Source organism: Haliotis asinina, chromosome 4 (assembly GCF_037392515.1).
Source record: "Haliotis asinina isolate JCU_RB_2024 chromosome 4, JCU_Hal_asi_v2, whole genome shotgun sequence".
In the NCBI taxonomy this organism is placed as follows: domain Eukaryota; kingdom Metazoa; phylum Mollusca; class Gastropoda; order Lepetellida; family Haliotidae; genus Haliotis; species Haliotis asinina.
The window spans coordinates 39,609,240-39,634,167 of record NC_090283.1 but is presented as its reverse complement, the minus strand read 5'-3'; the positions used below and the strand labels follow the sequence as shown (position 1 = coordinate 39,634,167).

At 40.4% G+C, this 24,928-nt stretch overlaps 2 protein-coding genes across 2 annotated transcripts; both read left to right on the top strand.

The window, feature by feature from the left end:
- Positions 1 to 930: 930 nt before the first annotated feature.
- On the top strand, positions 931 to 7,445 carry LOC137281562 (E3 ubiquitin-protein ligase TRIM33-like). Its single transcript, XM_067812870.1, has 4 exons — positions 931 to 942; positions 1,997 to 3,045; positions 3,165 to 3,229; positions 7,312 to 7,445. The coding sequence occupies exons 2-4, from the start codon at positions 1,998 to 2,000 to the stop codon at positions 7,363 to 7,365; spliced, it is 1,167 nt and encodes a 388-aa protein (XP_067668971.1). The 5' UTR covers positions 931 to 942; position 1,997; the 3' UTR covers positions 7,366 to 7,445.
- A 5,708-nt stretch (positions 7,446 to 13,153) lies between these two features.
- LOC137281559 (E3 ubiquitin-protein ligase TRIM45-like) lies at positions 13,154 to 24,693 on the top strand. Its single transcript, XM_067812866.1, has 6 exons — positions 13,154 to 13,175; positions 16,118 to 17,157; positions 17,706 to 17,764; positions 17,957 to 18,005; positions 19,665 to 19,724; positions 23,625 to 24,693. Exons 2-6 carry the CDS (start codon positions 16,119 to 16,121, stop codon positions 24,305 to 24,307), a joined length of 1,890 nt encoding a protein of 629 aa, XP_067668967.1. The 5' UTR covers positions 13,154 to 13,175; position 16,118; the 3' UTR covers positions 24,308 to 24,693.
- The last annotated feature ends 235 nt before the right edge of the window (positions 24,694 to 24,928 follow it).

Here is a 24,928-nt window from a genome sequence, read left to right as displayed (position 1 = left end):
TTATATCCATTCTCTAACAGTCGATTATGCATGCTCTGTCGGCAACACACACAAAATTGACATCAGTTATCGAGAAAGATTTCAGTCGAAGGGAGGTAACTCTGTGAGGGTTATCTCGACATTTGCAATTCTCTTAGTCTGAGATAAAAAATACGCAGATAGTGTCTCAGACTAAAATGCAGTCCTTGTTAAAACACAATGCAATCAATTCACAGAATTGTTCCAATGTTATTTACAATTCATACGCGAATAGAAGCGTTATATTTACCTGGTAAGATACTGAATGAGTTTGAGAAACATGTTTCCTAACCTGACCACGGCGAGGTAGAGAGGCAATGTACTGCTTATGTTGTATCATTTTTAAAGAAATCAATGCACGGTCGTATTCGCGAGGAGCTGTAAGCCAGAGTTTAGAAATAGGAGAAAGTGCGTGTAGTAAATAGACTTATATGCACATATGGTATTCATATACAGATCCTATTTACTGTCAAACAAGAAGAATGTTAACTTCAAAAGGATAAAATGTGAAAGGTTATGTGAAGGATATAAAGTGAAAGGTTATCTAATTAATGCGGCATTGTGTGCAAATATTCAATCGTAGTAAAAACATTAACCTTACAGGTTTCAATTTATTAAAAATCAAATTAATGCATTGTATTAATATATATAGTTATTGAATGCATACCTCGGTGGAGAGTTTTGGATCGAATATATATTATGCGTACAGGACTCTCTTACAACATCACATGGTCCCGCCGCGAGACTGTAGTAAAACTGGCAGACATTTATATTAACATAGCATGCAATATCATAAAAGATCCAGTTTGTACGGCCATGGTCAGCACACATAGGTAACATACAACAACTGAATTGCGATAATGTGCGCATTAAGATGTGACCCGGAAGTGACATACATATTCAACAAGGAAGTCGAACCTCCAGGTGGGTGCGTCGTCATGTCTCAAAACATCCCGGTTAAACCTCTCGTGATGTAGTTCCAGTCAAAGTAAGAGAAATACGTAGATTGTAGATGATAAGTGATCTACTTAGGTCACAATTAAAGCTTATATAGCCGAGCGTCAATCAAACAGGTAATCCTATCATTGTCTATTCCACATGAGACGCCATTCCTCGTAGTACATGTTGCAAAATCTGTGTAATTTAACTTTTAAAACGCCAGATGAGATCTATTGGACTTTGTGGCAGTTAAACATAGAGTAGAGATTGGAGCGTAATTTAAAAGGAATAACCTAAGGGGGCTTTTAGGGGGCGTAAACGAAGCCACGCGACAGGTAGGACAGGGTATTTTTTGATCAACATTGCATGTCACGGTAACCTAAACACCCTGTGATTGTGCAGTGGAGTACGCAGGTCGGAGTTGTGACTGGGAAGACAGAACACTGTGTGTGGGGTATACGGGTGGAGTACTAGTGTATGCTGGAAGATTCGTTTGATGCGATGTATTAAGTGATATTGGTGAATTTGATTATCATAAATGATTGATAGCAGAAGGTTCATGAGAAACGGTTAGGATTAATAAAATAGGTACACGGGTGTAGTACACTGGGGACAGTGTATGCTACTAGATATTCTGCTATCAATCATTCATAATAATTAAATCCACCCATATCATCCACGAGTACAATCTGTCACTAAACACTTATCGTATCAAACGGCTCTTCCAGTAAACACTAGTACTCCACCTGTAAACCCCACACACATTGTGCTGCCCACATACTAGGGTGGTAAATGATAGTGTATGCCAGTGGACATCAAAACGTGGAGATTGGCGGTAAGAAGTGTACATACTGGGGCTGGGGGATACGGGTGGGGATGGATAGTATATGCTAGCAGATATCCGTAGTGTGTATTAAATGGCGTACATACATAGATGAGTGGGGTGGATAGTGTAAGCTAGTGGATATCACACAGGGTGGGGTGCCATTCTTGTGAAGTGTAATCGATGGACTGCAGACAAATATTTTATGTGTTTCAGAATGGACGCCTTCCCAAAGTGCTCTGTCTGTCAGCAGCAGTTTACCTTTAAAGGTTCCGCTCCCTACCTACTGCCCTGCCTTCATGCTGTGTGTGAGACATGTGTGACATCGGCAGCTGGTGGTGTCATATCATGCTCTACATGTCAGAGGGAGGTCAACCTCACAGACACAAGTCTCCAGAAGGATGTAGTGAGACAGAAGGAAATATGCCATCTGACAGCCAAACATCGACCCACAGAGCTTCTCTGTACACATGAAGATGACGGCAACCAGGCTTTGTCTTGGTGTCAGGAGTGTGAAGAGCTCCTCTGCGAATACTGCCAGAACATGCACAATCGCTTTAAAGCTACTAGACGACATGTTGTGGTAACCTTGACGGATACAACACTGGGAAGTATGTATGCTGAATCAGTCTGTAAGCTTCACAATCGTTATCCTCTTGAGTATTTTGACAAAAACTGCAACAGTTTACTCTGTGCTGAATGCAAGCTTGGAGAGCATGCTGATCACGACGTTGCAGATTTAAATGTGGCTGTTGATGCTGCTAAAGGGCGGATAGAAGAACATGAGAAGAACGTGTCTGCATATCGCATTTCCCACCAAGCATACCTGGAGAGAATCAGCAAAGCCATAAATGACACAAAGAAGACAAGCAGTGATCTGAAGCAGGCCATTCGCCACACTTTCCATTCACTACGGACACAACTAGATCAAAGAGAGAGAGAGCTGACCATCGATCTGGAGAATCTGGAGAATCAGACGAAGCATGAACTGTCAAATCTACACAGCGAGCAAGTCACCTCTCACGATGAAAGTGAACGATACAAGTGTACCTCAAACTACATCGAGACAGCACTCAGCTATGCTTCAAACTGGGACTTTCTGACACTGGAGAGTTCAATACAAGACGCAACGGAGATGTACCTCACATCACTACCAACAGACTCGTACGACGCACCTGCAACTACTTTCAACACGAGTGGATTGGATAAACTGAAATCCGACATTTCGGAATTCGGGTCTATCTGTGCAAATGGCTCAGATCAAGGTACTTACTTGCACTCTCTCTCTCAAACACATATACACGCACATAGATAGACAGACAGACAGACAGACAGACAGACAGACAGACAGATAGATATGTAATGGTTATTTGTTATTTTACAGACAACGGAACACAGACAGATGGTAGTGGTAGTCATCTAACTGATGCTGAGAGCAAACAAGAGGGGGTAAGTACTTTATAATGAACAAACATGCCTGTATGTCTCGTTCCTTTCTTAGTATTCAAAATATAAAGTCAAATATAAAGTAATGGGTCACAAATATATTATTAACTCACCAAAGTCCTGGTTTAAGAGTGGGAAACAATTATACTGAGCGTTAGGCAGCAGTTATGCAGGTCAAGTACTGACAAAGAGGCAGGTAGTTTAGTGTACTCCAGATAATCCGTGTGTACCAGTGTGTCAACACAGCAATTAGCCTATGCATACACAGTCACTGATTCTTGAATATTCGAGCACAATTCGACCGTCGCCGTCAACTTAGAAATTCCTCGGCCTCGTGTTTACCTCTGTCAAAACATTCACAAAGAGAATGAACTCTAGAGAACTACCTTAATGTACTGCCGCTAAAATACAAATAGCACTGAACACTTATGGTACAAATTGTGACCCATCATAAATATCACTTAATAAGAAATACAATTTACAGAAAATACACTCTCGTAACAATGTATATCCTTTTGCTACAACCCGGAGAGGCTCTCAGGTTCTGTTTGTATTCATCCGTATTTTCGGTTTCATCATCCAGATATAAACATATTCAGGCTCATACAGACCCACCAATCCTCAAAAGACAACTTCATTCCGTTCAAACGTTGCTTCATTAATCTGGTTAGATCATCAATGTTCATCAGTCAAAGACCATTCTCTACTAGTAACTTCAGAAGTAAGGGCAATTTTATCGCGTTGAAAAAAACTAACCCCTTCGACACTGTGTCTGCATACTTCAGTTGTGGTTCAAGGGCCAGTGACAAAAACAGGCCTGGTAGATACCAAAGGCTACTCGTGGTTCTATAGCTGACTGTGTTACCAGCACAACAATTGGATGGCGATAGTTTGTTAGTTTTTTGAAAGGCATTTAGAAATTGGACGAACAGGAATACATTACACGTTCTATGAACAACAACTTCTTTTTTATTCTTACACGAAGTTTCAAAGCTAATCCTTGTTCCTTCATGAAATGAATAGCAAGTTGAACTGCAGTTGAGCAGTAAAAAACACTTCGGAAATTAAAATAGATTGAGATTTGTGTTGATAGATGTTATGGTGTTTTCAAAAGAGTCGTACCCAGATCTTTGAACAAACATTCACTGTTAAAATCAAATTTAGTTTTAGCACGTCTTCTTTCTGTGATTCTTCGACACGTTGCGAGGATGCATGTTGCAGACGGTGTGTGTGAAACATACAGACGTGAAACAGGAAAGATGAAGCCGGTGAATCTGCGGTGTAATTTCAATCAGATGCTAACTGTCTAAAGCAAGTGATGAAGTTTTCCGCACTTCACAGATATGCGTGAAGATCTGACTTAGAACTGGTCTTCAGTAACCTATGTTTGTCGTAAGAGGCGACTAGCGAGATCAAGCTCTCCGAATTGGTTGGCATATGTCATCGTACTCCAGTTGGATTGGTCGATGCTCATGATGTTGATCACTGAATTGTCTGGTCCTGCCTCGATTACTTATAACTGGCTCCATACAGCTGAAATGTTGCTCAGTAGGGCGTAAAACTAAACTCACTTACTCTATCCTATGCTACTGTGCCATTACATACTGTAGAGCAAGAGAAACGCATCACTGTTTAGCTGGAATACTTTGAGGTGCATCATTAAACAACAAACCACCTGACCACTCATGAAGAGGAATGTGCAGGATTTGTAAATCTATCTTCCTTTCTTGAACTTGGTCCGAGATATGTTCAGTTATGACTGATTATTAGGCCGCAAGTAAAGGTAAACTTTTGATACCAGACCATTGAAATGTGTAGTACCTGCTTTCGATTTTTTAACAAAGATTCTTTGAGACTGTTGATCACAGTTCATATTTCCTGATGTCATTTATACGATATAGGAACGGGTATTCAGGGTTGGATGGTTTGATAATTGATACATATGTTGGGGTTTATCAACAAATAGTTTTGATAGTTTGCATTAAATATAAGGTAGGTGCAAAATGGTCTACAAATTTATACTTGAGAAGCTTAGCCGAATTTCGCGTTTACACCCTTACGCAAAATGACATTCCCCCCAACAATCCAACATATCGTCAGTGCATGGTGATTCAGATGACACAAACACAGATACATGTGAGTGAGTGAGTTTTTGCACAGCTTGTAGCAATATTCAAGCAACATAACAGCAGGGAACACCAGAATTGGGCTTCGCACATTCTTCCCATGTTGGGAATCAATCCTGGATCTTCAACATAACGAGCCAATGCTTTAACCTCTACACTACCCCACCGCCCCACTAAGTAGAGAAGATATTGTGTGTTTTCATGAATAAAGGTGTCTCTCAGATCGATTGACATATATTTTCAGGGATTATGCTACACCACGACTTACGAACCGGCCTACTTATCGAATAAGTCATTACTTGTCGACTGTCGTTTTTAAACAATTAACGAAAAATGCATAACACAATACTTGTATAGCTTGTAATCAGATGGCATTTAGCATGTAAACTGAAAGCTATACTCATAACATCGATCACTGGTACTAAAATTATTATTCAAAGGTCCTATTCACCAGACAGGATTAACTTAGACTGTTCCTCTTTTGAGGCAGAGTGAACTTGAAGTCAAGGCATATCGCATGCGTGTGGCATGTTTTAATTAATTTGAGTGCAACCCTCCCCAATCGTGAATTTCTATAAAATAACCGTTTTCAGGGAGATAACAGCTCTTCCCTTAATCGCATACACAAATGTTGCATAAAAAATTGGGTTCCTTACTGTCTGATGCTATGAGAGATGACGTCTTTGGTGTGGTGTAAGATAGTCAATAAGCACTGTATCGCATTTTCAATATATAAAAGGTTTGTCCTCATGTTTCAAAGTGGGTTTGAACGTTATTGTTGTGGGGACAACATCTTGACTATTAATCAATGATGTCCTCGTCTACATGTTGATAAAATCGTCTCACATGGAGCCCTCACTTCACATCCAAAACGGTTGAGGACGTGTAAGCGTGTTTGCTAGAAAAGCCGAAGCATGCCATACGTTCATATGAAGATCCGAGTTCAATTCAGTCTTTAGCAGCACATGCTTGTCGTACAAAGGCGATGGACTAGTGGTATAGGGTGGTCAGGTTCCCGGACTAGGATGATGCTCATGATGTTGATCACTGGATTCTCTGGTCCAAACTCGATTATGTACAGACCACTGCCGTGTTGCTGGAAGATTGCTGAGTGCGGCATTAAACAACAATGAACCAGTCAAGCATATTCAGTTGAAACTCACCCACATCTTGCTGACTTTTATTAAGAACAAGAAACAGAGGTATTACATCATCTGGTAGTAAATGAGACCTACAATTAAACAGAAACACAAACCGTGATTTTGCTCACAGACGACTGGAGGATCATGCAAACGATCATGCTACAAGCAAACGGAGGATCTCTCTGACCCTCGATACAGTCTATTTTCTACACGGATTATAAGTTTACTGGCTCTGTTAAGTTCAAAAGTGGTTCCACTTTTACCAACGGCCCGACACAGAAACCTTGCTAAATTATCTTTAAAATTAAGAACAAAGTCTTAGCTTTGAAGAAGTAGGTAGGTAGAATTAAGTTATCTGTTGATACTGATGTAAAAATATCGTCAAACAACTACTTTGTCAGTCTTATTGCTTGCTAAATCATATAAGAAGAGTTTAGAATACAAACAATGATAGTTTTCTCCTGATAAAAGTTTATACAAATGTGTTTTCAGGCGGCAAGTGTCTATTTCTGACTACAGACAGCAAACCAGCTCAACTAACAATTTTTGACAAAATGTTTCATGGAGTGTTTATTTCATTGTCAGTCAGTGTAAAATTGAATGGAAAACATTTAGAATACCCATATACACATTTTCACAGCATTATAATATCTATTCGTATGACAATTATGACACAAATTCACACACTGACGAAAATGTCAACCGATGTTCAGTGCACTGTTTTGTGAACATTGAAACGACGTTCATAATAAAATGTCTAATTTGTTTTTTGAAGTCGTGAAATTTGTTAAACTGTAAACAAAAGGTATATTTCCAGGTCCTCAACTACAACTGGACGCTGCTCGAGCCAACACTGACTGGTGCCTCGTAACTACAGACGGTCAGCTGGTCAACTCGCGGCCCGCCACATAACACAGACACAGCGGCAGGCTACAGGAATATCGGAGTACATGTGCCTCCACCTCCATCTCCCTTCCTTCATCCTCCTCTACTGTCACCCCTGCCCCACATACCCCACAGTACTGGGAGACACAGTCTAGGGTGGGTGTGGTGTGTGGATAGCGAGAGGTATGTTTATCTGCAACGCCGCTCCAGGTGTGTCAGTGTAGAAAGATGTGACATACTGGGGGGAGGGGGGTCTCTGTACTAGGGTGTGGCAGCAGGGGGAGAAGGGGAAGTGTTACAGTAACACAATGTCTGACACACTCGGCACACAGGCCACCCTCCACTATGGCGTTGTGCTGGATGTGGGGAGGGGGAGACTCGCCTTCATCGACCTGGACAGAGAGGTTATTTTATCCAGGTAGATGTTGAGTGGAGGGAGTCTCATCTTCCCGTGTTTGCTGCTGGCCGGCCAGATCACTACACAGTCAACATAAAGATGATATGTGGGGCAGACATCACCATGACTGACACCAAGAAGTCAATTGTCTATCACGCCTTGAATTAGACAATAAAATAAACATGACATTGTGTAAACATGTGAGTGTGATTTATTTATTTAAACTGTCAAATGTAATTGTAGGGATTGAGGCGGACGTATAAATTGTCTGTCTATGTGTTGTTTGTTGTGTACAAGAATGTAACGAGGTCAGCTAAATGTGTTCTTTTTCTACTTGACTGGATTCTGTCGGATGTTACAAACATTTTGCATCCACATATGACTATTGTTATGATTATTATTCTCCAGTAGTTGACCCGTTTAACACACATTTCATACATGTCTGGGAAATGTCTCAACAAGGTTAATTGACTCCACAAATTCATCAAAAGTTATTTCAAATCATGAATATGTTACAATATTTTATGTTATAAGTCCAATTCTAAAATGTCGTGTAGATCAATTGTTTGGTTTGACCTTTCATGCCGCACTCAGGGGTATTTGAGATCTGAGGCGGTCTGTAAATAATCGAATCTTGACCAGACAATCCGGTGATCAACAGCATGAGCATCGATCTACACAACTCGTATTCGATAACATGCTTTAACCAAGTCAAGGAGCCTGATACCTTTAGTCGCCTCTTACCACAAGTATAGGTTGATGAAGTTCATTTCAAACCCTCTTCGTCTCATTTTTCTTATGTAGGTACAAACACAAGGAAATAGTAGATTTCTCCATATTTGATTAGTTCCTTTAATTATGAACAAATATCACTACAGTCATTCCACTAACCATGGCTTCAGCATATACAAGGTGATGGACATTTAAAAATAAACAAGAAGCTGTTTGGGGGAGCTTTAACTTTTGTTTCGGCAAGGCTGACAAGATAACAAAAACACTGTTTCACTGTTGTTTGTGATCATGCCAATAAGAAGCTTGATAAGTTCAAGGCACTGAAAGTGCAATGTCGCCAGTACATTTGTTTATTTCAACACGGTGTGGTACATTGCTGCTGTTGATTTTTTTCTTGGATGATGCATATGGATGCTACGTTTAAATTTTAATATTTCTTTAATTTCAAATCGTATAACATTAAAACATTAATTGTAAAACATATATTACATTGTAGGTGTTAGAAGTACAGTGCTAACGCCCTTTTCTGAATTATTACATTGATATTAATGGTATCATTTCATGTTTATACTTTATTTGTGAACTGCAAGTTAAATTATAACCTCCGTAACAGGGAGAAGTCAATGTAAATTTGGCATTACTGATCAAGTCATATGGATACTACCTGACTACCTGTGTTATTCAAACATTATGTGTGCTTCATACAATCACATTTAGAATGAAGCATTTAATTTCCATGTAAGTTTTTCATCAGGCACGAATGTGTTCACTTCACAGTATCTGATAATAAAAGCTCGAGGTAAACACATGTTTATTGTGCTTCACGAAAACACATATGCTTCTTTAATTTAACAAATATTGAAGTGGCTTATTAAATCTGATTAAATCTGAAGTATATAAACATTCTCACCTCAGTAACAGTAGGTTGTACACGTACCCACAGAGTCAGGCACCTAATCGGCAGCAAAAACAAAACAGTACCAGAATTTGTACTTTACTAGGAAAGTGCAATTCCAAAATTAATATGACATACGTTACATTGGACCTCTTTCTAAATGGCATTGTGTAATCACAGTTCTCGGCCATGGAAATTTACCGCTGTTGATCCATGATCTGAAAAAGAGTGTTGTGATACGTGATTAAAGATATAGTCCACCTTCGGTCCACCACACTCCATCTCCGACTTACTGCCTCGGTGTTAGTTCTGTATCATGCTTGGGAACTGATGACATGTGTCAAAGCAGTCAGCGAGCATGACCACCTGATCCACTGTCGCCTTTTATGGCAAGCATAGAAACTTTGTTTCTCATTTGATAGTAGGAATGGGTGAGTGAGTTTAGTTTTACGTCGCTCTCTTTAATATTCCAGCTATGTGGCAGTGTTCTGTAAATAATCGAGTCTGGACCAGACAACCCAGTGATCAACAGCCCGAATATCCATCTGCGCAACTAGCATAAGAAGGAATGTGTTCACACGTCACGGAGCCTGATCACAGCGGATCCCGTTAGTCACCTCTTATGACAAGAATGAATTGCTGCAGATAATCCCAACCTGCACTGGTTCTAAACATAGGAATGCAAGGACCATTTTCTGCATGGCTTGACTTGACGAGTCTATCACGAGATATTTGTAGGATGTTGTTTGTACGTCAGGGAAGATTCTGTAGGACAGGACGTTTAAAATGCATCACGCCATCTCTATTACAAAGACATAAGGCCGCATGCTTTTGCATACGGTTGGTTGTTTCGTTGCTTAAAGCCAGCTATATGGCGGTGGATTGTCAATAATCAAGTCTGAACCAGACAATCCAGTGATCAACAGCATGAACATAGCGTTAGACATTCCGGATACGATAACATGTGTCAACAAAATCGGCAAGCCGCATCACCTGATCCCATTAGTCGCCTCTACAACTGCATGGCATACTGGACACCAATTCTCACCCAGATTTTCATGCGTCCCTTTGGATATGACTTCGTGTTGATCGCGCGTGGCTACACCCCACTGACTTATTCACACTCGTTCATCCCACATGCATGCTGGGCGAGAGATAAAAGACTCACAGCGCGCGTTAATGGTTGCCACCCATTGGTGGTGTATCGGCAATGTAACAAATGAGAACAGAGGAACATTTGGTTCTCAGTGACAAATTATATTCAGTGACAAATGGAAAACTTAATACATGGGATGTTTGTTTGTAATATACTGTAATAACTATCTCAGACACTCAGACACAATAACCGTTATTGCACTGTGTCAGGTTAAATTATTCGTTGCAAAAGCTTTGTCTCTTACGCACGGTACGTAAAGAAGTTGATTTTTATCTGGAATGTGTGCATAGTTATATTACGTCTTAAGGTCAGTGATTAGTCAGTTTGACAATCACAACAACTCTTAAAGTACAACCTGATCACATGTCCAGAGAGCTTAGGTTATAACTGTCTGTGATTCGCCTGCTCCACCATGTGACATCATTAAAGGGACTCAGCTGTTATCAATGTGACGTGGAATCTCCCTACAGCGACATACCTTTCGCCGAGCTCCGTCTTCTGAGACGTGTCACGCCCCTTCAGGAACATTATCATACTGTTTCAAAATGGAATCGGATTCCAACTCAGAGAAAAGCAGCTGGCCGCAAATGTTAACAATGATTTGTATCAACACAAATGTGGAAACGTATTCTACAGGCTGAGGATAGGAGCATTTCATTTCTATTTTCAGTCTGATAATCATGTTTTTCTATCATCGTCACTTTGTTCCGTTTCCGTCTGACGAAACCTCGCTCAGTATACAACAAGAGGGAAGGTCATATTTGTTTGCAAAAGAATGAAAACAGCACTTACCAAACGTTCCGGTAGTTGTATTTACCGGCAAGTGATGCCAAAATGGACACCCTTTATCACTGAAATAATTATAACATGAGGTCAGGGAACTGTCATTATCTTGCACAGTTAGCACATGAACCAAGTCAGGGGTCCTGATCAAACTATCCGGTTGGTCGCGTCTTACGACAAGCCTGGATTGTTAGAGATCAGTTGTGACACGGGTCTCTACCTGTCGCCATCACTTACTACCAGTGGTCCCATACGAACACTTTTTGACAGTGTTTTGCTGTATACGCGCAATGTCATTTGTTTCAGTGGAAAATCGAGATCGATCGTTCTGTGGCGTCGACATTTAAGATATACATGAAACACAATGAAGCCCATTTCTATGTAGATGTATACTTGGTGAATGGAACATAACACTTGGTTTATGATAGTGATCCTATTGCTGTTGACTGTGGTCTCACCAAGTGCACCTTCGTCCATGATACGGTTTCAGTGCATCCTCATCACGTCCATCAACCAGATTTATCAACCAGCAGCACACTTTGTCATGTATGGGTTTGTCTGTAGCATGAAATAACACATGAAGTTACAGAGCATATAACTATCTCACGTTGTAGGGTATATAACTAACTCACGTTGTAGGATATATAACTATCTCACGTTGTAGGGTATATAACTAACTCACGTTGTAGGGTATATAACTATCTCACGTTGTAGGGTATATAACTATCTCACGTTGTAGGGTATATAACTCAGTAATGACTGTGACCTCATCATCTTCAAAGCTTTGTGATCCACCTTCATTGTTGGGATATCTCTTAAGAAATATGGCTGATTTCACCCAAGTTATATGTCTCCTGTCAGTTATGTTATACTCATGCCCTAATTGTCGATTAAACATGCTCTGTTGGCAACTCACACAAAATTCACACCACAGGTGGAGAAAGATTTCCGTCGCAGGAAAATAACTTTGTGAGGGTTATCTCGACTGATGAACTTCTCTCTTAGAGATTAGCCCGTACACACTGTGTGAAACAAACAATGCATTCCTTGTTAGGACATTATCCAATCAAACTGAGTCAGTGTTTACTTACAATTCATATACGAACATAGGTGTTATATTTAGCTGGAGCGAGATTGAGTGAGTGAAATACAGAGTGATCGTATTAATGTTTTCTAACCTGATCAGGGTGAGGGAAAGTTGCAACGTACTGCACAGGTCGTGCCATTTTTAAAGGAATCGAAACATTGGCCGTACTTGTGAGGAGCTGACATGCTGACAAATTTGCCAAAGTTAAAAATGGGAGAAAGTGTGTGTAGTACTTTTCCTGACAATATCAACACAGGGACATATACTGATTTATCTTATTCATATACATATCTTATTTATCATCAAACAACAAGAAAATTTTAAACTATTAAAGTTATTATTATTATTGCAGATGTACAAAGCTTTTGAAGATATTTTTGCTTGCATTATATGTACAGATGAAATTTTAGGAAAAACATTCATTTCACAGTTTTTTTAGATTTATTCAGTAATCAAATTCATGCACTCTATTGATGCATAGTTACAAAATGCATACGTCTGTGGAGATGTTTAGTTAAAACAGATATTAAGCATGACTTTCTTACCAAATCATGTGGACCCACCACGAGACACTAGTTAAAATGGTAGACATTTATCTCAATATAATTGGCAGTGTCGTCAAATAAACCAGTTTGTACGGCCATATCAATGTATTGGATAACCTGCTATAATTCGATAGCTATAAAACTCGCGCATAACGATCTGACCCGGAAGTGACATGTACAACAGGGAAGTCGAACTTCCAGGTAAGTGTGTCCTGTCCTGTCTCAATATAACCCAGTAAAATTGTCTTGATATAGATATAGTTCCAGTCAAAGTCGGAAAAAGACGTAGATAGTAGATGATTCATTTTCTACTTATGTCACACGTTAAGCTTCTACAGTCGGGAGTCAAATCAAAGAGGTTATCCTAACATTGCCACTCTTGCCTCAGACGTCATTCATTCTAATGCGTTTTGCACAATCCGTGTAATTTAACACAGAAACAGCAAAAACAGATCTTTTGACTCTGTGGCAGTTAAACATGGTGTTGATTGGAGCGTAGTTCAGAAGATAAACCTGAACCCTTAATTTGAAGTATCGTCACCATGAATGCTTTCAAGGCAGCGTAAACGACAGGGTGGGTAGGATAGGGTATTTTTTAGATTAACAAAGATGGAGACATGTCACAATGACCTAAACACCCGGCGATTGTGCTGTAGGATATGTAGGTCGGAGTTGCAGGGGTGACAGCACAAGGTGTATGGTATATACGGGTGGAGTAATAGTATATATTAACAGATTCCTTTGATACAATAAGTGTTTAGTGGTAGTGGTAGATGAAAAACACGGGTGGACTTAAATCACTGGTAGCAGAAGGTTTATGGAGATGTTTCGGGTGAATAAAATTGGCGTTACGGTGTAGCAAATTATGTGTACTGGTGGGTAGCATTGGGTGTGTGGGTGAGTGTGGATAGTATGTCACAACGTGAAGATTGGGTTTAAAATGTGGTATAAATGGTGTATATTTATCTGTCCTTTTAAATGAACTGATACACGTATTGATTCTTAAGATGATGTGTTGTGGTGTTATATAGTGCTATAAATATAAATAACATCAGAACATTTAGTTTGTGTGTTTTGTTATGATTGGAGGGGGCGCGGCTGTTGTCCGGGGGACTATTAACTCGTGGGGAAGGGGAATTAACATACAGGGGTAAGTGGGGGTGGATAGTGCATGCTAGTAGATATCACAGAGTGGAGAATGAGGTTAAGGTGTAGTATAAGTGGTGTACATGCAAGGGTGGATAAGGGTGGATGGTGTATGCCGGTAGATATGCCAGTGTGTAGGGGATAGATGTTAAGGTGTAGTAAATGGTGTAAATTCAGGGGAGGGTTGGTGCAAACAGTGTACGGTTTAGTTTTACGCCGCACTCAGCAGTGGTCAAGCTATTTGGCGGCGGTCAGAAGATAATCGAGTCTGGACCAGACAATCCAGTGATCAACAACACGAGCATCGATATGCGCAATTGGGAACCGATACATGTGTCAACCAAGTCAACGAGCCTGACCACCCGATCGAACAGTGTACGGTAGTAGATGATAGACACTATAGGAGGTTATGGTTGAGGTGTAAAGTGTACAGACTGGGGTGACTGGAAAAGGATAGCGGGTGTTAGTGGATATTAAACACTGTAGGTGATTGGGGTAGAGGTCTTTAGCGTACAGACTGGGGTGACAGTGCATGTAGTAGATGTCATATCATATGGCCTGTAGGACAGTTGTTGGATAAAGTATATTTAGGTCACATATCCAGTGTCGGCCTTTTGGTCTTATTTTGAATAACGTATCGACATATAAGCTTACCTAACGTACTACCTTAAATTCAAATGAGCTAAATGAAATTTAGAACACAATTCTACCATTATTTCTGTAATGAGGTAATTCTTTTCTATAGAAAACATGGTATTCATCTTCTACTAAATAAAGGTATTAGTTTTTACACACAAATTCCGTATAAGGCATATTGAACAATACCCTATTACAAGTAATGTTGACACTTGAGTTGTGAACTGGTGTTCGAAATTTATACATTGCGCTGACTGCTCATTTCTCTCGGATTACAGCAACATATAATTCGCATTTCAGAAGAGATTTTATATCAACAGTATGCCTTTGAAAACTAGACTTGCGAAATCATTTTTCGAAATAAATATATCTTAGCCAAACTCTAAATGCAGTCAAAACAATGCTGTGGTGTGGGATATTGAGATGGTGAATGAAGTTTATATTTGGAGAAAGCAGAAGGTGTTAGGTGTACGTGTTGAGTAACCAGAAGAGATACATAAAGTTGATGCACTTATGTATACTGTAGCAATACCCTTGGCAACTCCAAAATGTCAAACACGTGAAGGTCCGGTAAAATAGGCCTTCAGCAACTAAGGCAACTAACGAGATCAAATGGTCAGCTATATGGCAGCGGTTTGTAAATAGTCGACTTTTCGATCATACAGTGATCAGCAGCATGAGCATCGATCTGCGCAACTGGAAACCGATGACATGTGTCAACCAAGCCAGCGGGGCTGACCACTCAATCCCGTTAGTCACTTCTTACGACACGCATAGTCACCTTTCTATGGTAATCATGGGTTTGCTGACGGCCTATTCTACACCGGATCTTCACGGGTCAGCAGAGACAGAACATCCCATCAGTTTACAAATATCAGCTTCACGACTCAGACAAGACGGTATCTGTGCCTGCAGATGTTATGTGATGTACAGTTGACGCTTCAACATCGACATCTAGGTCTTTGGTGAGCGCGTAAAGTTTGCCAGTAGTAAAAGAAACAGTGGCAGAGAGTGATGTTCTCAGACGTAAGCAGGTTCCAGCTGTTCAGGAATGCAGACGTCGTGGAGAACGTGTTTGTTTGTGTGTCTGTTTTCTTTTTTTAAAGTAAAATTAGAACATGTGTGTCATTGATGTTGTAAGCTGTTTTAATATATTTGGGTGGTTTGTTGACTGTGACTGGAGAAAAAAGGATTGATTGCCCAAATGAGTCAGTAACAGCAGTTAGGGTGACTATGAATATTTAATTCAAATGCTGGTTTAATCAATACTCCGGTTGAGCGTATGCATTTTCCTGGAATCAGTATGCCCTTTCTGAGAGGTGCAATCGATGGAACAGAGACAACTATAATATTTGTTTCAGAATGGACGCCTTCTCCAAATGTTCTGTCTGTCAGCAGAAGTTTACCCTGAAAGGCCCCGCCCCATACCTACTGCCCTGTCTTCACTCCGTGTGTGAGGCATGTGTGACATCTGCCGCTGGTGGTGTCATATCATGCTCTACATGTCAGAGGGAGGTCAAACTCACAGACACAACACTCCAGAAGGATGCAGTGAGACAGAAGGAAATTTTCCATCTGACAGTTAAACATCGTCAAACCGACCTCCTCTGTACAAACGATGACGGCAACCAAGCTGTGTGTTGGTGTCAGGAGTGTGAAGAGTTCCTCTGTGAATACTGTCAGAATTTGCACAATCGTTTTAAAGCTACTAGACGACATGTTGTTGAAACATTTACGGATACAACACTGGGAAGTATGTATGTTGAGTCAGTTTGTAAACTACACAATCGTTATCCTCTGGAATATTTTGATAAAAGCTGCAACAGTTTAATCTGTGCCAAATGCAGACTTGGCGAGCATGCTGATCATGATGTTGGGGATTTAAATGAGGCTGCTGATGCTGCTAAAGGACGGATAGAAGAACATGAGAAGAACGTGTCTGCATATCGTATTTCCCACCAAACATACCTGGAGAGTATCAACAAAGCCATAAATGACACAAAGAAGACAAGCAGTCATCTGAAGGAGACCATCCATCATACTTTCCATTCCTTACGGACAAAACTCGACCAAAGAGAGAAGGAGCTGATCATCGAGCTTGAGAATCAGGCGAAGCGGGAACTGTTAAGTCTGCACACCAAGCAAGTTACCTCTGAAGGTGAAAGTGAACGATGCAAGTGGACCTCAGACTACATCAAGACAGTACTTAGATATGCTTCAAACTCAGACTATCTAACACTGGAGAGTTCAATACAAGACACAACGAAGACGCACCTTGCATCACTACCTCCACACAGGCTCAGGACACATGTAGCCACTTTCAGCACGAGAGGGCTGGATATGCTGAAATCCGAAATTTCGGAATTCGGGTGTATCAGTGCATATGGCACAGATCAAACAGGTACCTACTTACACACACGCACACACACTCTCTCCCTCTGTCTTTCTCATTCTTTCTCTCTCGCTCTCTCTCTCTCTCTCTCTATATATATATATATATATATATCCTTCTCTCTCACACTCTCTAACTCAAGCACACACGGTAATACAAAAGGTAATAGTCATTAATAAACTTAAATGTGGTGGGTTCATTTATTCTCAAATGTAAATGAACCTTTTTGTGTGTTTCATGAGCATTTCAAAGAGCATGTTAGAACATGTAGAGAAGCAACTGATTCGGTATTCGTCGAGTTTAGGTGAAATAATACATTGTCGTCAAAAAAACATCATTTTTGAGTAAAAGCTTCGTGTTATCAAAACTTAGGGTGTTCCCATACCTTTTTGGGTTATAGTATAGATCAAAAGTGAAAATGTGATGACCTTTTTGTGAATTCTTCAGTCGAGTGTCACTTTATGGTGATATGATCATGTTCAGTCCCAAGACTTTTCTACAACAATTCAGTTAGGCGTAGACAATTTGATTTGTAACAGTTGTTGGTTATTTTATAGACAATGGAACACAGACAGACGGCAGTCATCTAACAGATGCTGACAGCAAACACGAGCATGTAAGTACTTCGTAATGACTGAACATGCCTATGTGTCTCGTTTCTTCCTTAGTAATCAATATTAACAAGTTGCGATCAACAGCGAAATATGCTATTATTGTCTGTACACAAAACTGATGTTTGAATTTTAAACAAACCTACTGCTCTTTCAATTTTGAATTGTGACATTAATGCATATCCTTTTCTTACAAGCTGGAGTTCTTGGAGGTTCCTAACAATCCAACAGCAATGCCACGTTTTGGTAAGTTAAACACTGAAATAGGAAACAACATTACGAGAACTGTCTGACCTGTACCAGCGCTAAAAGAAACACATCAACTGGACACATCCCAGATGTCGAAATGACAACGATTGTTGTCTCCCATTTTTAGACAGAAATCACTTGTTGTGGAAGTAAAAGTTTCCATGATTTTCGCGAAACGAGCTTAATGAAACTTGACAGGTTCGAGAAGATCACGATCGTCTACTTCTGGTGATAAAGCCTGTAATCACCGATTGTAAAGCCTAGAGTATCTTCAGCCTTAAATTGTCTGAGGATTGTAAGGTATTTCGCCAGGTATGGTCGACCCTCTCATGTTTTGGGATCACAGGACTCAGTTGTCTCTATAATCCTCTAATCCCCAGCACAGGCTCTAACTGCTACCACTACATGAGTTTAGTTATTCAAGACACATTTGTGACTCATCATTCAGGTTACTGATGGGAACTGCTTCTATTCATCATTTCTATGGCTCTGTGGTTATTCGTCCCTGTCATCGAGGCCAGTGACCAGTTTCCTCATCTTCCAGACATCCATCTGGAAGCCAACCTATTTAGACTCAACAGACAACTTCATTTTGTTCTAATGTTGCTTCATTAACATCGTTAGATAATTAATGCTTATAAGTCAAAGACTATTCTTTACTAGAAACTTCAGAATTAAGGGCAATTTATCGCACTTAAAAACCTCACCCATTCGACACGGTGTCTGCATACTTTGGTAGTGCTTCAAAGGCTAATGACAAATGTAGGTCTGGTAGATAAAAGTCTACTCATGGTTCTGGAGCTTACTGTGTTATCAGTACAACGATTGGATGGAGACAGTTTGTTATTTTTTTGAAAGGCATTTAGAAGTTGGACGAACAGGAATACATGACCCGTTCTATAGATAACAACTTCGTTTTATTCTTTACACGAAATTTCAGAGCGAATTATTGTAGCTTCATCAGCTTGGATCTGTTCAAGTAACATGTTTCAGGAGGATCCAGGTTAGACAAAGATTTCACTCGAGGTAGATGAAGCAATGTTGAGACAGGAGTAGTTTTCATGAATATTTCAAAAGTACAAAGCAAAAGGACGCAGTCATATAATATGATATGTATAGCTTTCACCTATATTTTGATAAGAATGCAGTTAATAATCTTATACATCATCAGCACCATTTGGAAATGGACGGCAGCTGAAATGACTAGCAAGTAGAATTGCAGTTGGCCAGTAAAAGCCACTTCGGAAAATAAATAGACTGAGATTTGTGTTGATAGATGTTATAGTGTGCTCAATAGATCCGAAATCAACTTTCATTCTTAAAATCAAATTTAGTTTTAGTACGTGTCTTTTCTGTGGACCCGTGAAGTTCCCGGGGTAGAATAGGCCTTCAGCAACCCATGCGTGCCATAAAAGGCTACTGTGCTTGTCGTAAGAGGCGACTAACGGGATGGGTGGTCAAGCTTGATTGACACTCGTCATCGGTTCCCAATTGCTCAGATCGATGCTCATGATCTCTGGATTGTCTGGTCCAGATTCGATTATTTACAGACCGCTGCCATATAGGTGGAATGGTGCTGAGTTCGGCGTAAAACTAAACTCACTCACTGAATTCTTTCTGTGATTCTTCCATGTGTAGCGAGGATGCATGTTGCAGATGCTGGGTGTGAAACCTACAGACGTGAAACAGGGACGATGGCGCCGGTGACTCTGCGGTGTAAGTACAATCAGATTCTAACTGTCTAACCTATTAATGAAGCGCCGTTGTCACCACTTCACATATATGCGTGAAGTTTTGGCTTAGAATTGGTCTTCAGTAACCCAAGTTTGTCATAAGAGGCAACTAGCGAGACCGGGTGTTTAAGCTCCTCGGTGGAAATATTTCATCTTACCCTAGTTGCATAGGTCGATGCTCATGATGTTGATCACTGAATTGTCTGGCCCTGCCTCGAGTAATTATAACCGTGGCCACACAACTGAAATGTTACCGATTATGGAGTAAAACTAGATTCATTCACTCATTCCTTTGCTACTGTAAATTATATACTGAGAGCAAAGAAAACGCATCTCTGTTGGAATATTTCTGAGTGCACCGTTAACCACAAAAAACCGACCATTCATAAAAATGATTGGTCAATGACTGCCGTTTAAACACCAACTGTAGTGTTCGTGCTGTACACGGGATGCTGTACAAATATACAGTTTACAGGGTGCTGTACACAGGATGCCCTACACTGATTACTGTACATAGGATGCTGTATTCAGCTTGCTCAACGTAGGATGCTGTACATAGGACGCTGTACACGGGATAATGTGCATAAGCTGCTGTACTTAGGACGCTGTACTTAGGATGCTGTACACGGGATGCTGTATACGGGATGCTGTATACGGGATGTTGTATACGGGATGCTGTATACGGGATGCTGTATACGGGATGCTGTACACGGGATGCTGTATACGGGATGCTGTACACGGGATGCTGTATACGGGATGCTGTAGATAGGATGCTGTAGTAAGCTTGCTGAACATAGGATGCTGTACATAGGATGCTGTACTTAGGATGCTGTACACAGGATGTTGTACACGGAATGTTGTACACAGGGTATTCTACACAGGATGCTGTACACAGGATGTTCTACACAAGATGCTCTACATGAATGCTCTACACAGGAGGCTGTACTGGGCGGGCTGTACATGCGATGATATACACGCTGCTTCTGAATTCCCTGAATACACACATGTCCTACTGTGGTGTGACGGTCATTCCTTTCAACACCGTTTGAGAAAGTGAATTGTATTTTACGCTGATTCTAGCAACCTTGCAATAACATCGCGGACGAGAGCACAAGGCTCGATGGGTTGTGGTATTCTTAGCTTTATAAATATTGGAATGGCTCTGAGTCTACAGACATACCCTACATGATTTAAAGAAACAACGCTGTGCTGGGTTGTAGATTTATATGCATTTCTTGAACATGGTACTAGGTATATTCTACTATCACTGATTATCAGACATCAAGTAAAGCAACGCTTCTGATAAAAGACCATTGAAACCTAAGGTATCTGCTTTCGATTTTTCAACAATGACTCTTTTATATCGTTGATCACACTTTATATTTCCTGAGGTCATTTATACGACACAGAGAAGGAGTATTCACGATTGGATGGTTTGATCATTGATAAATGTTGGAGTTAAATATATGGTAAGTGCAAAAGGGTCTACATCTTTATACTTGAGAAGCTTACCTGGATTTCTCACTTACACCAATAAGCAAAATGGCCTTCACCCAACAATCCAACATATTGTCAGTGTATTCGTGAATCAGGTGACAGAAACACAGACGCATGTTTACATTCACAACTGCCGATCTATTTCGACTTTAATATGCTGTGTAGAGAGTGAGTTAGAACGCTTTTACACAGCTTGTAGCACTATTCAAGAAACATAACAACAGGGAACACCAGAATTGGGTTTCACACGTTGCACCCATGTGAGGAATCAAACACGGGTCTTCAGCGTAACGAACCAACATTGTAATCTCTAGGTTACCCCTACGCTACATTACGTAGACACGATATGGTGTGTTTTATTTATCGTATACGTCATTAGTTGCCGGCTGTCGTTTATAAACAATTAAAGAAAAAACATAATGCTATTCTTGCATAGCTTGTAATCATATCACATTTGGCATTCACAATGAGAGTTGCTCATAACATCGATCAGTGGTATCAAATATGGTATTCACTAGACAGGATGATTAAAAAAATGGGGCTCCTATTGTTTGGTGCTATGGCCTTTGGTGTTGAACTCTTTTCGGTGGTGTAATGTAGTTAATTAGCAATGTGTTGCACTTTCAGGACATAAAAGGTTTCTCCACGTGTTTCAAAGTGGAATTGAACGTCATTGTTGTTGTCGATGTCAACATCTGGAGTAACGCTTAATGGTGTCCCCGTCTACAGAGAGAAATCGGCTCACACGGCGCCATCACTTCACGTCCAAAAGCGTTTGAGGATAAACGTTCGTAGGGTAGAAAAGCCAAACATGTCATATGCTACTATACCCATGACGACCCGTGTTAAAATCGATCTTTAGTAGCGTATGCTTGTCATTTAAAGGTGACTTCCCTGACTTGGATTGTGCTCATGATGTTGATCACCGGATTCTCTGGTCCAGTCTCGATTATGTACAGACCGCCGCCATGTTACTGGAAGATTGATGATTGCGGCATTAAACAACAATGAACCGGTCAACCATACATTCAGTTCAAACTAATCCTATTCTTGATGAGTTTAATCAAAAACAATAAAGGGCGATATTACACCAGCTGGTAGTAAAAGAGAACTACGATAAACAGAAACACAAGCCGGAATTTTGCTCACAGACAACTGGAGGATCATGTCACAAGCAAACGGAGGGTCTATCTGACTCACTGTCTATACTCTACACGATTCCTAACTTAACAGGCTCTGTTTAGTTCAAAGGGGTTCTACTTTTACCAACGGCCCGACACAGACAATTTGCCAAATTATTTTTAACAATAGGAATAAATTCTCATCTGTAATGTTAATTGTTCATCTTAAACTTATCAAATTCCAACTGTATCGTTTAGTGTAATATCAGTGAAATGTGTAAGATGAAAGCCTACAATTATAATAATAAGATGTGAAAACATGTAGCTCAGCAAGGAGGCAGATAATACAGTTTACTGAAAGGTGACAGTACTTGGAAGTGCTTGATCGTTATGCGAAAATTATAAGTTGTACACGTTGAATTGAATATTCACTGAAATGAGTGAAAGAGTTTGACTGCTTTTCAGAGAATAGAAGACTGTAGACGATTCCTTATTTCAGATACTTTCTGTGAAGGAAAGACGATTCATGTGACATCGTTAAAGATGAATGTTTACTCCCTACCAAAATCAAAACTTGTTTCAAAGTACACGTTCATGTTTTATTTCTTGGTGAATCTGTAACTAAAGGTGTTAATCATATCTGAAAATGACAAGTTTGAGAACAGTGTTATAAAAACAAATATGAGAGAATACCTGTCACAGTCAATACACATAACGCGACAACCTGTGTCCCGCCCAGCGAGTGTGTTCAGACTGTGGTCAGTGATTGAAGCGGACGTAGAAGTTACCTGTTAATACTGGGTCTGTTGAACACTCGGATGTAAAAATATCGTCAAACAACTTTTTTGTCGGTCTTATTGTTTACGAAATCGTATAAGAAGAGTTTAGAATACAAACAATGATAGTTTTATCCTGATATGAAGTTTATACAAATGTGTTTTCAGTCGGCAAATGTCTATTTCTGACTGCAGACAGCAAATCAGCTCAACTAACAATTTCTTACAAAATGTTTTATGGAGTGTTTATTTCATTGTCAGTCAGTGTGAAATTGTATGAAAAACATTTAGAATACCCATACATATATTTTCACAGCGTTATAATATCTATTTATATCACAGTTATGACACAATTCACACACAGACGAAAATGGCAGCCGATATTCAGTGCGCTGTTTTGTAAACATGGAAACGAGGTTGACAATAAAATGTCTAATTTGTTGTCTGAAGTTAAAATTGTTAAACTGTAAACAAAATGTATATTTCCAGGTCCTCAACTACAACTGGACGCTGCTCGAGCCAACACAGACTGGTGCCACGTAACTACAGACGGTCAGCTGGTCAACTCGCCGCCCGCCATACAACACAGACACAGTGGCAGGTTACGGAAATATCGGGGTACATGTGCCTCCACCTCCATCCCCCTTCCTTCATCCCCCTCTACTGTCACCCCTGCCTCACACACCCCACAGTACTGGGAGACACACTCTAGGGTGGGTGTGGTGGGTGAATGGTGGGAGTGGTTTGTCCTGGAGGTGGGTGTGGTGGAGGAGAGTCAGGTGGACAGTGGGTGGTATGTTTGTCTACAGAGCCGCTCCTGGTGTGTCAGTGTATGGAGCTGTGACACACACCGGGGGAGTCTCTGTACCAGGGTGTGGCAGCAGGGGGAGAAGGGGAAGTGTTACAGAAACACAATGTCTGACACACCCGGCACACAGGCCACCCTCAACTATGGCGTTGTGCTGGATGTGGGGAGGGGGAGACTCGCCTTCATCGACCTGGACAGAGAGGTTGTTTTAGCCAAGGTGGATGTTGAGTGGAGGGAGTCTCTTCTTCCCGTGTTTGGTGCTGGGCCGCCAGGTCGCTACACAGTCAACATGAAGGTGATAAGTGGGGCAGACATCACCATGACTGATACCAAGAAGTCACTTATCTATGACGCCTTGAATTAGGCAATAAAATAAACATGACATTGTGTAAACATGCAAGTGTGACTTATTTATTCAAACTGTCAAATGTAATTGTAGTGATTGAGGCGGACGTATAAGTTGTCTGTCTATGTGCTTTTTGTTGTATACAAGAATGTAACGAAGTCAGCTAAATGTGTGGTTTTTCTACTTGACTCGATTCTGTGGGATGTTACAAACATTTTGCATCCACACATGACTATTGTTATGATTATTATTCTGCAGTAGTTGACTAGTTTATCATACATTTCATACATATGTGGGAATTGTCACAACAAATAACTGAATGCACAAATTCATCAAAAGTTGTTTCAAATCATGAATTTATGACCATATTTGGTTTCTACTCTGTAATATAAATGTTTTAAATCCCCACATGAACAGCTGTGATGAAATTATTGTAGTTGTGAATCCACACACGTCACATTTGATGTCGGTAAAGAGATGTGGTGAAAGTGATTGAAGCGGACATAGAATGTCCTCGTGTACGTGGTGAGACGCATATTCAGTAACACAATCAAGTTCACGGAATCTTTTGTTTCTCTAATTAGCTGGGTCTTATTGTCAGTAAGAAGTGTTTCTAATCTACACCTGACCAAGTTATGG

What these genes read in the sequence shown, in the direction of transcription:
- LOC137281562 (XM_067812870.1), top strand. Translation starts at nt 1,998, where the DNA reads ATGGACGCCTTCCCAAAGTGCTCTGTCTGTCAGCAGCAGTTTACCTTT. An exon ending in TGCAAATGGCTCAGATCAAG is followed by an intron (nt 3,046 to 3,164) that starts GTACTTACTTGC and finishes GTTATTTTACAG; the next exon opens with ACAACGGAACACAGACAGAT. An exon ending in CTGAGAGCAAACAAGAGGGG is followed by an intron (nt 3,230 to 7,311) that starts GTAAGTACTTTA and finishes GTATATTTCCAG; the next exon opens with GTCCTCAACTACAACTGGAC.
- LOC137281559 (XM_067812866.1), top strand. Translation starts at nt 16,119, where the DNA reads ATGGACGCCTTCTCCAAATGTTCTGTCTGTCAGCAGAAGTTTACCCTG. An exon ending in ATATGGCACAGATCAAACAG is followed by an intron (nt 17,158 to 17,705) that starts GTACCTACTTAC and finishes GTTATTTTATAG; the next exon opens with ACAATGGAACACAGACAGAC. An exon ending in AACAGCAATGCCACGTTTTG is followed by an intron (nt 18,006 to 19,664) that starts GTAAGTTAAACA and finishes TGCATGTTGCAG; the next exon opens with ATGCTGGGTGTGAAACCTAC.